This window comes from Anabrus simplex, chromosome 3 (genome assembly GCF_040414725.1).
Source record: "Anabrus simplex isolate iqAnaSimp1 chromosome 3, ASM4041472v1, whole genome shotgun sequence".
NCBI classification, from domain to species: domain Eukaryota; kingdom Metazoa; phylum Arthropoda; class Insecta; order Orthoptera; family Tettigoniidae; genus Anabrus; species Anabrus simplex.
Window position 1 is genome coordinate 169,788,698 of NC_090267.1, and position 11,992 is coordinate 169,800,689.

At 40.1% G+C, this 11,992-nt stretch overlaps 1 protein-coding gene across 1 annotated transcript in view; it reads left to right on the plus strand.

Annotated features, from left to right (window-relative positions):
- LOC136867144 (transmembrane reductase CYB561D2) overlaps positions 1-10,551 on the plus strand; it is a 35,019-nt gene extending 24,468 nt beyond the window's left edge. The window contains exon 2 of the mRNA XM_067144254.2: positions 5,906-10,551. Coding sequence (XP_067000355.1) covers positions 5,906-6,418 — 513 coding nt within the window. The 3' untranslated portion in view covers positions 6,419-10,551. The remainder of the gene's footprint in view (positions 1-5,905) is intronic.
- Positions 10,552-11,992: the final 1,441 nt, after the last annotated feature.

Consider the following 11,992-nt stretch of genomic DNA (forward strand, 5'->3'; position numbering starts at 1 on the left):
AATATTCCCTCCACCTCTGCCGTGATTCCCTGGGATCTATTATGAGTTCACCTGAATTACTCAAAACACTGTTCATTTCCTTTTTCCCTCCCTTCCTAAGATTCTTTATTACTGTCCAGAAAGGTTTCCCCGCTGCTTGACCTAGCCTTTCCAGGTTGTTACCAAAATCTTCCCATGACTTCTTTTTGGATTCAACAATTATTTGTTTCGCTCTGTTTCTTTCATCTACATACAATTCCCTATCTGCCTCGGCCCTTGTTTGGAGCCATTTCTTATAAGCCTTCTTTTTACGTTTACAAGCTGCTCTCACTTCATCATTCCACCAAGATGTTCGCCTTTTCCCGTCTTTACACACAGTTGTTCCAAAGCATTCCCTGGCTGTTTCTACTACAGCATTTCTATATGCCACCCATTCACTTTCTATATCCTGAACCTGCTTACCGGGCGAGTTGGCCGTGCGCGTAGAGGCGCGCGGCTGTGAGCTTGCATCCGGGAGATAGTAGGTTCGAATCCCACTATCGGCAGCCCTGAAAATCGTTTTCCGTGGTTTCCCATTTTCACACCAGGCAAATGCTGGGGCTGTACCTTAATTAAGGCCACGGCCGCTTCCTTCCAACTCCCAGGCCTTTCCTATCCCATCGTCGCCATAAGACCTATCTGTGTCGGTGCGATGTAAAGCCCTTAGCAAAAAAAAAAAAATGAACCTGCTTAATGTCTACTGTTCGAAACTTCTCACTAATCATATCCATGTACTTCCATCTAATTTCCTCGTCCTGGAGATTTTCTACCCTTATTCGTTTGCAGACAGATTTCACTTTCTCTACCTTAGGCCTAGAGATACTTAGTTCACTACAGATCAGATAGTGGTCTGTATCATCGAAAAATCCCCGGAAAACTCGTACATTCCTAACAGATTTCCTGAATTCGAAGTCTGTTAAGATATAGTCTATTATGGATCTGGTACCCCTAGCCTCCCACGTGTAGCGGTGAATAGCCTTATGCTTGAAGAATGTATTTGTAACAGCTAAACCCATACTAGCACAGAAGTCCAGCAAACGCTTCCCATTCCCATTAGCTTCCATATCTTCCCCACATTTACCAATCACCCTTTCGTATCCTTCAGTTCTATTCCCAACTCTCTCATTGAAATCGCCCATTAGCACTATTCTATCCTTGCTGTTTACCCTGACTACGATGTCACTCAATGCTTCATAAAACTTGTCAACTTCATCCTCATCTGCACCCTCACATGGTGAATACACGGACACAATTCTAGTCCTAATTCCTCCAACTGACAAATCTACCCACATCATTCGCTCATTTACGTGCCTAACAGAAACTATGTTCCGTGCAATGGTACTCCTGATAAAGAACCCTACCCCAGACTCTGCCCTTCCCTTTCTAACACCCGTCAAGTACACTTTATAATCTCCTATCTCTTCCTCGTTATCTCCCCTTACCCGAATATCACCTACTCCTAGCACATCCAGATGCATCCTCTTTGCTGACTCAGCCAGTTCTACTTTCTTTCTTCCATAAGCCCCATTAATATTGATAGCTCCCCATCGAATTCCATTTCGTTCGCCAAGTTGTTTCCAAGGAGTCCCTCGCCTGTCAAATGGGAGTGGGACTTCGTTACTCCCATAGGTCCGAGGCTTGCTTAAAATGTTCTGAGCTCGGTCGATTCATGAAGCAGGATGCTGCCCTACTTGCACATAGTCCATGTGAGGATCTCTCCTCTAACGGGTTATGGACCACCGGTGGATTGTATAGTCCTAGCCGCCTGAGCACAAGGAGGACCACGACTCAGAATATGTCCGAGATGCCCACTCCCATTCCATAGCAACTGGTATCCCGACTCTCAGGACCACTTACTAGGCCACTCAGCCGTTGCCCATGGTTCACGAACTAGGACGTGACTACAGTAACCCACAAACATGAACCATTCTATTGGGTCATCCTAAAATAAATTAGAATGATAAAACAGACGGTTTACTTTGATCTTATGTATTCTCGGTCTTACTTAATGGTGCTGAGAACATCACCAGAAAACTTTGATCCTCTGTGAGGATGTGCATGTTCAGAATCTCATGACCAGGCGAGTTGGCCGTGCGGTTAGGAGCGCGCAGCTGTGAGCTTGCATCTGGGAGATAGTGGGTTCGAATTCCATTGTTGGCAGCCCTGAAGATGATTTTCTGTGGTTTCCCATTGTCACACCAGGCAAATGCTAGGGCTGTACCTTGATTAAGGCTATGGCCACTTCCTTCCAACTCCTAGCTCTTTCCTATCCCATCATCGCCATAAGACCTATTTGTGTCGGTGCAACGTAAAGCCACTAGCAAATAAAAATATATATATCATAGGTTGATGAATTATGTAACATTGAAGTACTCAACACCTGAACAAAGAGCTAGAGATTATGCACAAAATCATAAAGAAGAAAATAGAATACTTTGGCTAAATCATTGGAAATGGTAAGTACAGACTCCTTCAGCTTATCTTACAAGGTAAAATTGAAGAAGGAAGAAGGGGAAGAAGGAGAATATCTTGGATACAGAATCTATGAGAATGGTGTGGTCTCGGTACCCCTCACTCTTTTCCGACTTGCTGAGAACAAGAATCAGATCACCGTGATGACAGCCGACATCCAATGAGGATATAGTACAAGAAGATGATGATGATTCTTGAATGGGTGAGATCCTGCACTTGCTTAGCAGAGAAGCAAAAGAGACCAATACTGCAAACATAGACCTATTTGTATTATTGGTACAGGCTTTCACGCCTTGTGTCAATCGACAAGCTTTGATTGCTTTCCAGGATATTAGGCCATGTTTACATTTTTTAATATGTGTACATTTCGACTACGGTCTAACCAGTTACCTTCGACACGATGAATATGAAGAAGATCAAACGTTGTCAATGGGGTTATTTCCTTTTTCCATTGGCATTGTGGTCAGTAGCCGTATCTGTAGGCTATTTTATATTTAACTCGCTTCTGTGCCTATCACCGATGGATTAGTTTTGTACAATTACGGCAGTACTGTCATGTAGTGGAGATGAGTAACAGCAACTTCAACTAACAAAAGTCAGTCAGTTAGTGTAACGTTAATTAGTTTTAGAGGCTTTGGAGCTCTTGCTGAGACAAATAAAAGTGCAGTTTCCTGGAGAATCATTAAATACCGGTATATAAAATGTATATGACCTATTTTTGTTGTTGTTGAAAACTGGATTTTTAGTGAATATGTTGGGCTTAATGTTGTGATAGGACTAACAGTTACTCATTATTTTTTGCTTTTAGCTTACAAAACATGTGCAGTAAATTTATTTATGGCTGCCATTTGGAAAGATTAATTGTTGAATAATCAGAATAGGCTTGTATTTGAACTGAACATCTGAAATATGAAAATCCATAGCCTGTTTCCAGTAATTTGACCAGGTCAGGAATGGAATGCATGAAGCCCCAATCTAGCGGCGAGGATAGGAAATGTGCCGGCTGCTGAAGCCTGTCGCACTCCTCTGGGGCAATGATAAATGACTGGTAGATGAAATGAGGTGTTAATGGAGAGTTTGCTGAAATGAAATATGACAGGGAAAACTGGAGTACTCGGAGAAAAACCTGCCCTGCCTCCACTTTGTCCAGCACAAATCTCACATGGAGTGACCGGAATATGAACCACGATATCCAGCGGTGAGAGACTGCTGCCGCCTGAGCCATAGAGGCTATCTGAAATGTATCCTTACCAAATTTCATTTCAATTGGTGTTGTGTAGTTTTGGCGTGATTGAGGATAGTCATGTGATGGTTCCCTCTGAGAATTCATGAAACTCCGCCAAGCAGTTTATATGAGTCGCTGCGTTAGAACACAGACAGACAAGCAGATTTTTTTGTAAAGCTATGTTCGACACTGACAGCTGTACTGGGTGCACCACTGTAACCTCGAAGGATATTCCCCCATTATCGCCCTTACAGGCGGATAGACTTGCTTTAATAACACCAGATATCCTTCACATATTGTAACCATAGAAGATTGTTCCTTCCATTATATGATCGTTTTCATATACATCAGCAACTAACTAGTTTTACTGGCATCAATGCTGTAATATTCTCTTGTAATGTATATTGCACTATGATCCATGGTGGGACTGTGAATAGACAGTGACATTTTACGTCACCCTTACTCGACATAAGTACAGTTTTGAATGCAGCTATACCAAAATCATTTTCAAGTTCCATTAATCTTGTGACCTACTAGTTTTTATCTCAAATCCACTTGACCATTATCAAGTGTCTATGTTTGGACTTCTAAATGTGTACATTAGTGTATTTTATGTGTTTGTATTTGTAGTCTTAACTCGGGAGGTTTATCCCCCTTTTGTTTATAATGACACTATGTCCACCTAATTCCAGTTTTCATTATGAATAGCCGAAGATGACTGCTATGTTTGGTCGAAACAAGTACTATTTGAAAGTAAAGCTATGTATTGATTAGGTGGAGAATAAACTCAAGTTTGTAAAAATGAGTCATATCCATCAATACGGGCCTAACCATAAAATTTATTGCTTATAAATCAGTTTTTCAGTTTTTATTGATAGAGATTAGGACTATTAGTACTGGAATGGATGAAGTAGCTCTGGCCTATTAGTCACCAAGCTAGTTCATTATGAGGTGCAGGTCGTGGTGTGTTTGAACTGTTGGCAGTGGTGAAGATAGTTTCCTGTAATTCTCCATTTTTCTCATGAAAGTAATGCTGGGGTTGTAGCTTATGTATGTCTTCGGCTGCAGTCCTAGCCATTCTCAATCCCATCATCGACGAAAATATGTATATATTAGTGTGACGTTAAACACGTAGCAAAGAAGAAAAAAGTTGTTAGGTACAGAACACCAGGCAGGACATGACCGAAAGGCACTCAGAGAGGAAGGAAGGAAGGAGCTTCTTCACCACCACGTGCTGACCATTAGAGAGAGGGGACAGTGAAGCAGGGAAGAGTTCTTACATGCTGAAGGCATATGACTAGCAGTCACCTTACCCTCTTGTCTTTTCTCCTATCCTCGGCAGTGATATGCCCATCGCTTTGTTGGGTCATGACCTGCCTGTTGTTGTGTAAGATCCGTTGCCTGGGGTTCAAGTGGACTATGGTAAAACACCTCTAGAACGGATGAGAGTAGAATATCAACCTTCTTCTCTATGCTGCTTCGTTATTGGAGGCTGAATGCACCCATTCCAGCCCTTCACGCTTGTCCTAAATTTGTGGAGTTGCAGAAAAACCCGGGCAAATGCGTAGAGTAGTGCAGTGCGCTGAAAATATACCCAAGTTCTAGAGAACTTTTTGGGAGGTTTGGATCTATCTTTCCACTTACAATTAAATTATATTAATTCATACCGAGCTCGATAGCTGCAGTCGCTTAAGTGCGGCTAGTATCCAGTATTCGGGAGATAGTATGTTCGAACCCTACTGTCGGCAGCCCTGTAAATGGTTTTCCGTGGTTTCCCATTTTCACACCAGGCAAATGCTGGGGCTGTACCTTAATTAAGGCCACAGCCGCTTCCTTCCCACTCCTAGCCCTTTCCTGTCCCATCGTCGCCGTAAGACCTATGTGTGTTGGTGCGACGTAAAACAACTAGCAAAAAAAAATTCATATATTCTCAGAGAGTAAGAGAAGAAGTGGGAGACCAAAACGATAATGGTTAGGCTCAGTTTTTAACGATTTAAGGATAGAACTAAACAAGGCCACAGAGCTAATTGCAGATTAGGATTGTGGAGATGCTTAGTTAGTACACAGGGGCTTGCAGACTGAATGCTGTGAAGGCCATAATGATAAGTCTATAATAAAATGGATGAATGTTTGTAGATTTCTTCATTTGCTGGTTTATGCTCATTCTTATATGTTTGTTTATTTTTCTAGACATTTCTTCTGATGGCTGAAGCTGTGATGGCGTTATCACCTGATAACATTCTTACAACAAAGCTTGGGAGGCAATCAAAAGTGAGAATGCATTGGATTTTACAAGCTATTGCTGCAGTACTCATATTCATTGGATTTTTAACCATAGTTATCAATAAAAACAAACATAACAAAAATCACTTCCAAAGTGTACATGCAATTTTAGGACTTATTACTTTTATTTTAGTAATTTTGACAAGTCTTGGGGGTGTATTTGCCCTGTATTCTGTTAAATTCAGACAGTTGGTTAAACCAGTAACAGTTAAATTAATGCATAATATAATAGGAATCATTACTTATTTTATTGGAGCTGTGTGTCTTCTCCTTGGTTTGTATTCAAACTGGTTTGAGACCTTTGGCTATACTGCCAAAATAATTTGTAGAACCTTTGTTGTTGTTTCAGCAATCACAACTTTACAGAGCCCTACAAAATCAGCTGTATATCGAATCAAGAACAATTTCTCACGAACATAAAAATGTTATATGTGTGCTTTGTTAAGTATTTAATGTGAAAAGTTACACAGTTCCATTTAGTTAAATCGTGTAGAAACTGTCAGTAATGGTGGATCAATACGGTATATACAAATGCATAGTCATCATCTGCCTGCTGCAGGGGTGTGGTTACTGGGAGCAATGCGTTCTCTTCTTTGTTCAGTGGTGGACAAGTTATTCCACAATTAGCATGGGATTTTCTGGTATGGTGGTTTAAATAATATTGTTTATTATTTGATTATATATTTTGAAAGTCTTATACACACTAAAATCAACATTTTTGCATGGTATTTTATGTGCAATTTATTCTGGAGGCAAATGTTACTTCCTCATGCCAGTAAGTCATTGCCTGCTGACTTGTAAAAGCATTGAAGGCGTACTCTGTATGGAATAACATACCCTCCACTGAACGAGAAAGAGAACATGCTACTCCTGGTAGCTCCATCCCCTGAAGCAGGCAGCTGACCCTGTGTTTTTTTAAAATCATCCTACCATGTTGACGATGCCTGTACCTGGGATCTGTATCCCACCCAGTGGTAACTCATTATAGTCAGTTCTGTGGGATCAGTGTGTTCTGTTTAATTTTACTGTATGAGACATTTAAAATGAAAGTGAAACACACATGGTATGCCAGGCAATTCTACTTTTTATAAACTAGTGGGAAGCAAATGAGAGCTTCATCTTGTCATTAGTTCCATTGTTGAATATCGTCTTATTGTGTTCACTTAAGTGGTTGTAATTTTCTGTTTGCTAATGTAAATTTCTTTTCTGGGCTTGGAATTTTCCCAAACTATTTTACGTACCTACCTTGTCAGAATATTTGAGACATGTTCTCTTCGGTTTTTAGTTTCAAAGATAATTATCTCCACTTCTTCAAAATATATTATATTGATATCCATGTATGTCACTTGCCAAGTTCCATTCTGTCACATGTTTGATGTTCACTTTCCGTAATTTTAATATTGAAAATAAGTGTATGAAATATTGCATGGTATTGTAATTACTTGACATTGGGAGCTAAGCCACAAAAAAAGAAAAAAGGAAAAAGAGAAAAATAGGGCAGTAAATGGCATTGAAATCATCATCATCAGTTTTGTTTCCCCTTGTCCAGCTCCTGTCAGGTCGGGGTGTTGATGACACTTCTCCACTGTTGTCTCTCCTTCCACCACTCCTCTTCAGTAATTGTATTCCAGTCCAGTCTTTTTTTTTATTGTACTGTTCTTGACAGAGTCCATCCATCTTGCTGTGGGCCTCCTCCTTGCCCTCTTTCCTTCTTAGCATCCAACACTTGTTTTGGTATCCTTCCCTCCTCCACCCTTATAATATGTCCATAATATGTCTCCATCCTATTACTCAGTTTTTCTACCCATATCTCTTTTCTGACCTCAACATTCCTTGCTCTGTCTCTCTTTGTCTTCCCTACCATACTCCTCAGGAACATCATCTCACTGGCCTGGATTTTACTCTTATTTCTTGCTGGCAAAGTTCAAGTCTCTGATGCATACCTTAATGTAGGGGTGTAGTTCATCTTGTCCATTATCTCTTTACATTTCATAGGAACTTCTCTATTGCACATCAGGTTCCGTACATTCTGGTAGAACGTATTTCCCACTTGTACTCCTCTGTTGATCTCCTTATTCAACCTTTCATCTTGCATTATTTCACTTCCCAAATATTTGAAGTATTCAATAACCTCATGGTTTTGCCCTCTGATACTAATAATTCCTTTTCCTTCTCTTTCTCCTCTTGTCATCACACCTATTTTGCTCTTCTCTGCATTATTTCTCAATATTGTCATTTAAAGCCTCTAGTTGGATTTCTACTTCTGTATTGTTGACTTCCCAGATAACTATGTCATCTGCAAATAACCATATTTTCATATCCCCCTCCATATCTTGCCTTTGTTTCCTTTAGAATTTCATCCATTACCATTGAAATTATATTGCGCAAAAAATATGGACAGTTGTCAATATGAATCGGGTGTTATTAAACCAAAATAGATGCCTGGAAAAGAAAAAAGAATTTCAGACCACTGACTAGTGAAAAAAAAGGGAAAAGAAACAGACAACTGTTTACTTTTCTTCCAACTGGGCCACTTAATTCAACAGTTCCGGTGGTACTTGGATGTCCCCCTCAGCCAGCCTTCATAAGATTTGTAAAAACATTACATCTTAATAGCACTTACTTATAACCCACTGAATTTCAAGAGTACGACTGGTTGTTTCACACTCACAGTTTTGACAATGTGCCATTTGACTGTATGAATATTTTAAACTATTTCTGTACAGGATATTAATATTTGCCAAGAAATTGGAAAGGCATTGATTTTATATTAAAAACTTGGTAAAGTTTCACAAACCTTTTTAAATGTCTTGTTTCATCATATTTGAGATATTCACTGCCTGACAAAAAAAATTTAAGCACCTAGAAGGGGAGGAGGAAGGAAATGAAACTTCACGCATTAAGAGGGTATGTGATGTTATTTCAGTGATTACAAAATAGTCAAATGTACAAAGAAATTGGCAGTACGAGTCCACTTATCAGCATGACGTTTCACCTGCTCTATCCTGGATACATGCACTGATTTGCTTGGGAAGGGTGTCATAAAGCTGTTGTATCCTCTCCTGAGGCAAGCTGGCCTTCAACTGTTGTAACTGGTCCTTGATATCCTGGATACTGGCACTGGGACAGAGTTGACGTCCAAGCTGGTCCCACACGTTGTACCGAGGACAGTTCTGGGAATCTTACTGTCCATGGGAATACCTCACCATTATGCAGTCAGTTCATAGACATGTGCGGTGTGTGGTCTAGCATTGTTCCGTTGAAAAATGGCACCACGATACTATTGCTTGAGAGGTTACACATGAGGACACAGGATATCCATGACTTACCGTTGTTCCCTCAATCACTACCTGCCGTGACCTGACTTCATACCCGATTACTCCCCACACCGTGACGCCAGGAGTAACACTGCTCTGACTTTCCAAGATATTGGAAGAATGGGACCTCACTCCAGGTCGCTGCCATATTTACAGACTTTCGTCGTCCGGGGTAATACAGAACCGCGATTCATGCTGAACACAATATGATGCCATTCATTAGCAGTCCATACTTCCCCATTACGGCACCACTCAAAATGCAGCCGTTTGTGTTGTGGTGTTAATGGCAGCCTATACACAGTGTGGTAATCCTCTAGTTTGGCTGCTGCTAGTCTCAGACTAATGGTGCAGGATGACACAAAATATTGCAGGGAGGCCATTACTTGTCCTCCAATTGCAGGCGGCAATGTGAAGGGTTACAATTTGCCTGGTGCAGAATACGGCGATCCTCCCTTTTGGTAGTCAGACGTGGTCGACCTGAACCTTGATGATGAGTATGCCTGCCCTCACTTTCCCATGCAATCCAACATCCGGCCAGTGTCACATCTGAATGCCGCACAAATCTGGATATTGCTCGATTCGACCAGCCGGCCAAATGGGGACCCATAATGAGGCCCCTTTCAAATTCTGTCAGGTGCTGATAATGTTGTCTCACATGAGTACACAGCATTTCTATGTCCTTCACGATGGTAACTCAGTATGTGATGCTGTTCGCGCCCCATATACACCCTACCTGGCCTAGTAACAACACTAAACACGAACAACACCAATGCACTCTTGTCGCCGTTCTACTATTCATGGAGAATTGCAACTCTAATCATTTACATACTTGCCATTGGTGTGTATGTGTACAAAGTCATATTGACTTGGCTGAGGATGACTTTATTTTAAGTTAATATCAATATAGTTGGTCCGTTATTGGACATAATAAATTTTCCATCTAAGTATTCCTGGTTGCCAGCGTTTTGTCCCAGTGTGCTAAGTTGGGCTCATCATTTGCTAAATAGCACACCTACCAAGACACATCGCTAGTGCATACCGTGGAGGCAACTGCGTAGGCTACTTGGAGCTGCCGGCAGTGCCAATGAACTATGAGAGACTTTGTCTCGTTTTCAAAAATTGATGCCTGCCTGGCCATCAGATTATATAGATGTTGATTCCCAACTTAGCACACTGAGGCAAAACGCTGGCAACCAGGAATGAGTTAGCTGGAAAATTTTGATGTCCAATAATGGACCAACTATATTGGTATTATAAATGTTCTCATTCGGAACAAATGTTTCAGGTTCTCTATGGGAATCAATGTCTGTATCATTTATTTTAAGAGTCAAAACTTGTCCCAAGATTTTATAATGAAAATATAGATTATGTTTATCATTAAATGTTGTATTGAATTGGTGGACCCAATTATAGGCCTACCTCTTTATACATCATACATTTGTCAATGCAGATTAACATGAAGTTCATATCACATGACATGCAGCCCACACTGTGCTGCCTAAGCCATACGAAGGTGAATAGAATTCAGTCATGCGACAAGAGCATAGTGCAACCTTACCACCCACGCCATTGCCCCACAGAACCACATGACAGCATGATAATCCCCATAATATCGGGCTACCGCCATATAGCACCATACGCCAAGGCGTTCGATGGTATGGGACCTTTTTAGTCTAGAGTCAAATGCGACCTCATCTAGGAAAAACGAAAGAAAGATACTCTTCAAAATGATGGGTGAGCAAATGCTCTTTCGACCGTGCAAGGATCAACTGCACCCCTCCGTTCCATAAAATCAAACAAACGGCCTCCCAGGGCCACGGTGCGTTCGCGACAAAATATCAAAATATAAAACATAACTAGCTTAAAGGCATAAATGAACGGAAGGAAATTTAGGATGCAATGTTTCCCGCAAAATGACAAGCAAACAAAAGTTTAATTACCTATTTATTAATCCTTGATAAATCATAATTAAAATTTACCCTGAATAATTATAATATAATCATAATAGAATATACAATGTCCGATGGACTAAATACAAAATTTTGAAATATCGAAGTTGATTCCTCCATTCCCTCTTTCTGACATGACAATAAGTATTACATTAAAATTGGTATAACATATTTTTTTAAAATCAGAAATATCCTTGTAAATGCGACAGTTATCATTACAAACTTTCTTCACTATCAGAAGATACAATTATCTATACAACAACAAAAAATTAAGATAATTTGGAGTGGTCGCCTAGCTAAATTATTTATACTACAAAATAAGTAAACAAAAGAATAAGTGAATACTAGTCGAATAAAATCATAATCATAAAAGAAAAATTACTGATGTCGGGTCCAGAAATCGAACTCACATCACAATGAATCCAATGACAAAATAACGAGATAGAGCTCGTTTTGTCATCCAAATAAAAATGTAAAACACAACTTAAAGAGTGTATTTAAAAAAAATATGTACACATATTTTAAAAGGAACTATAAACAAAATACGCATGCAACTGGCTGTCTAATGAAAAAGAAATTGTGTGACAAAGAAAATCCATGGTCTGCTTCAGAGTTCGAACCAATGATAACCAGGATGGCATCGACAAACGGGTCTATAAAAACTCCCTTTCTCAGTTATTCATAAGGTCAACAAATCAATAATAATACCGGCGTTCCAGTTATTTAAT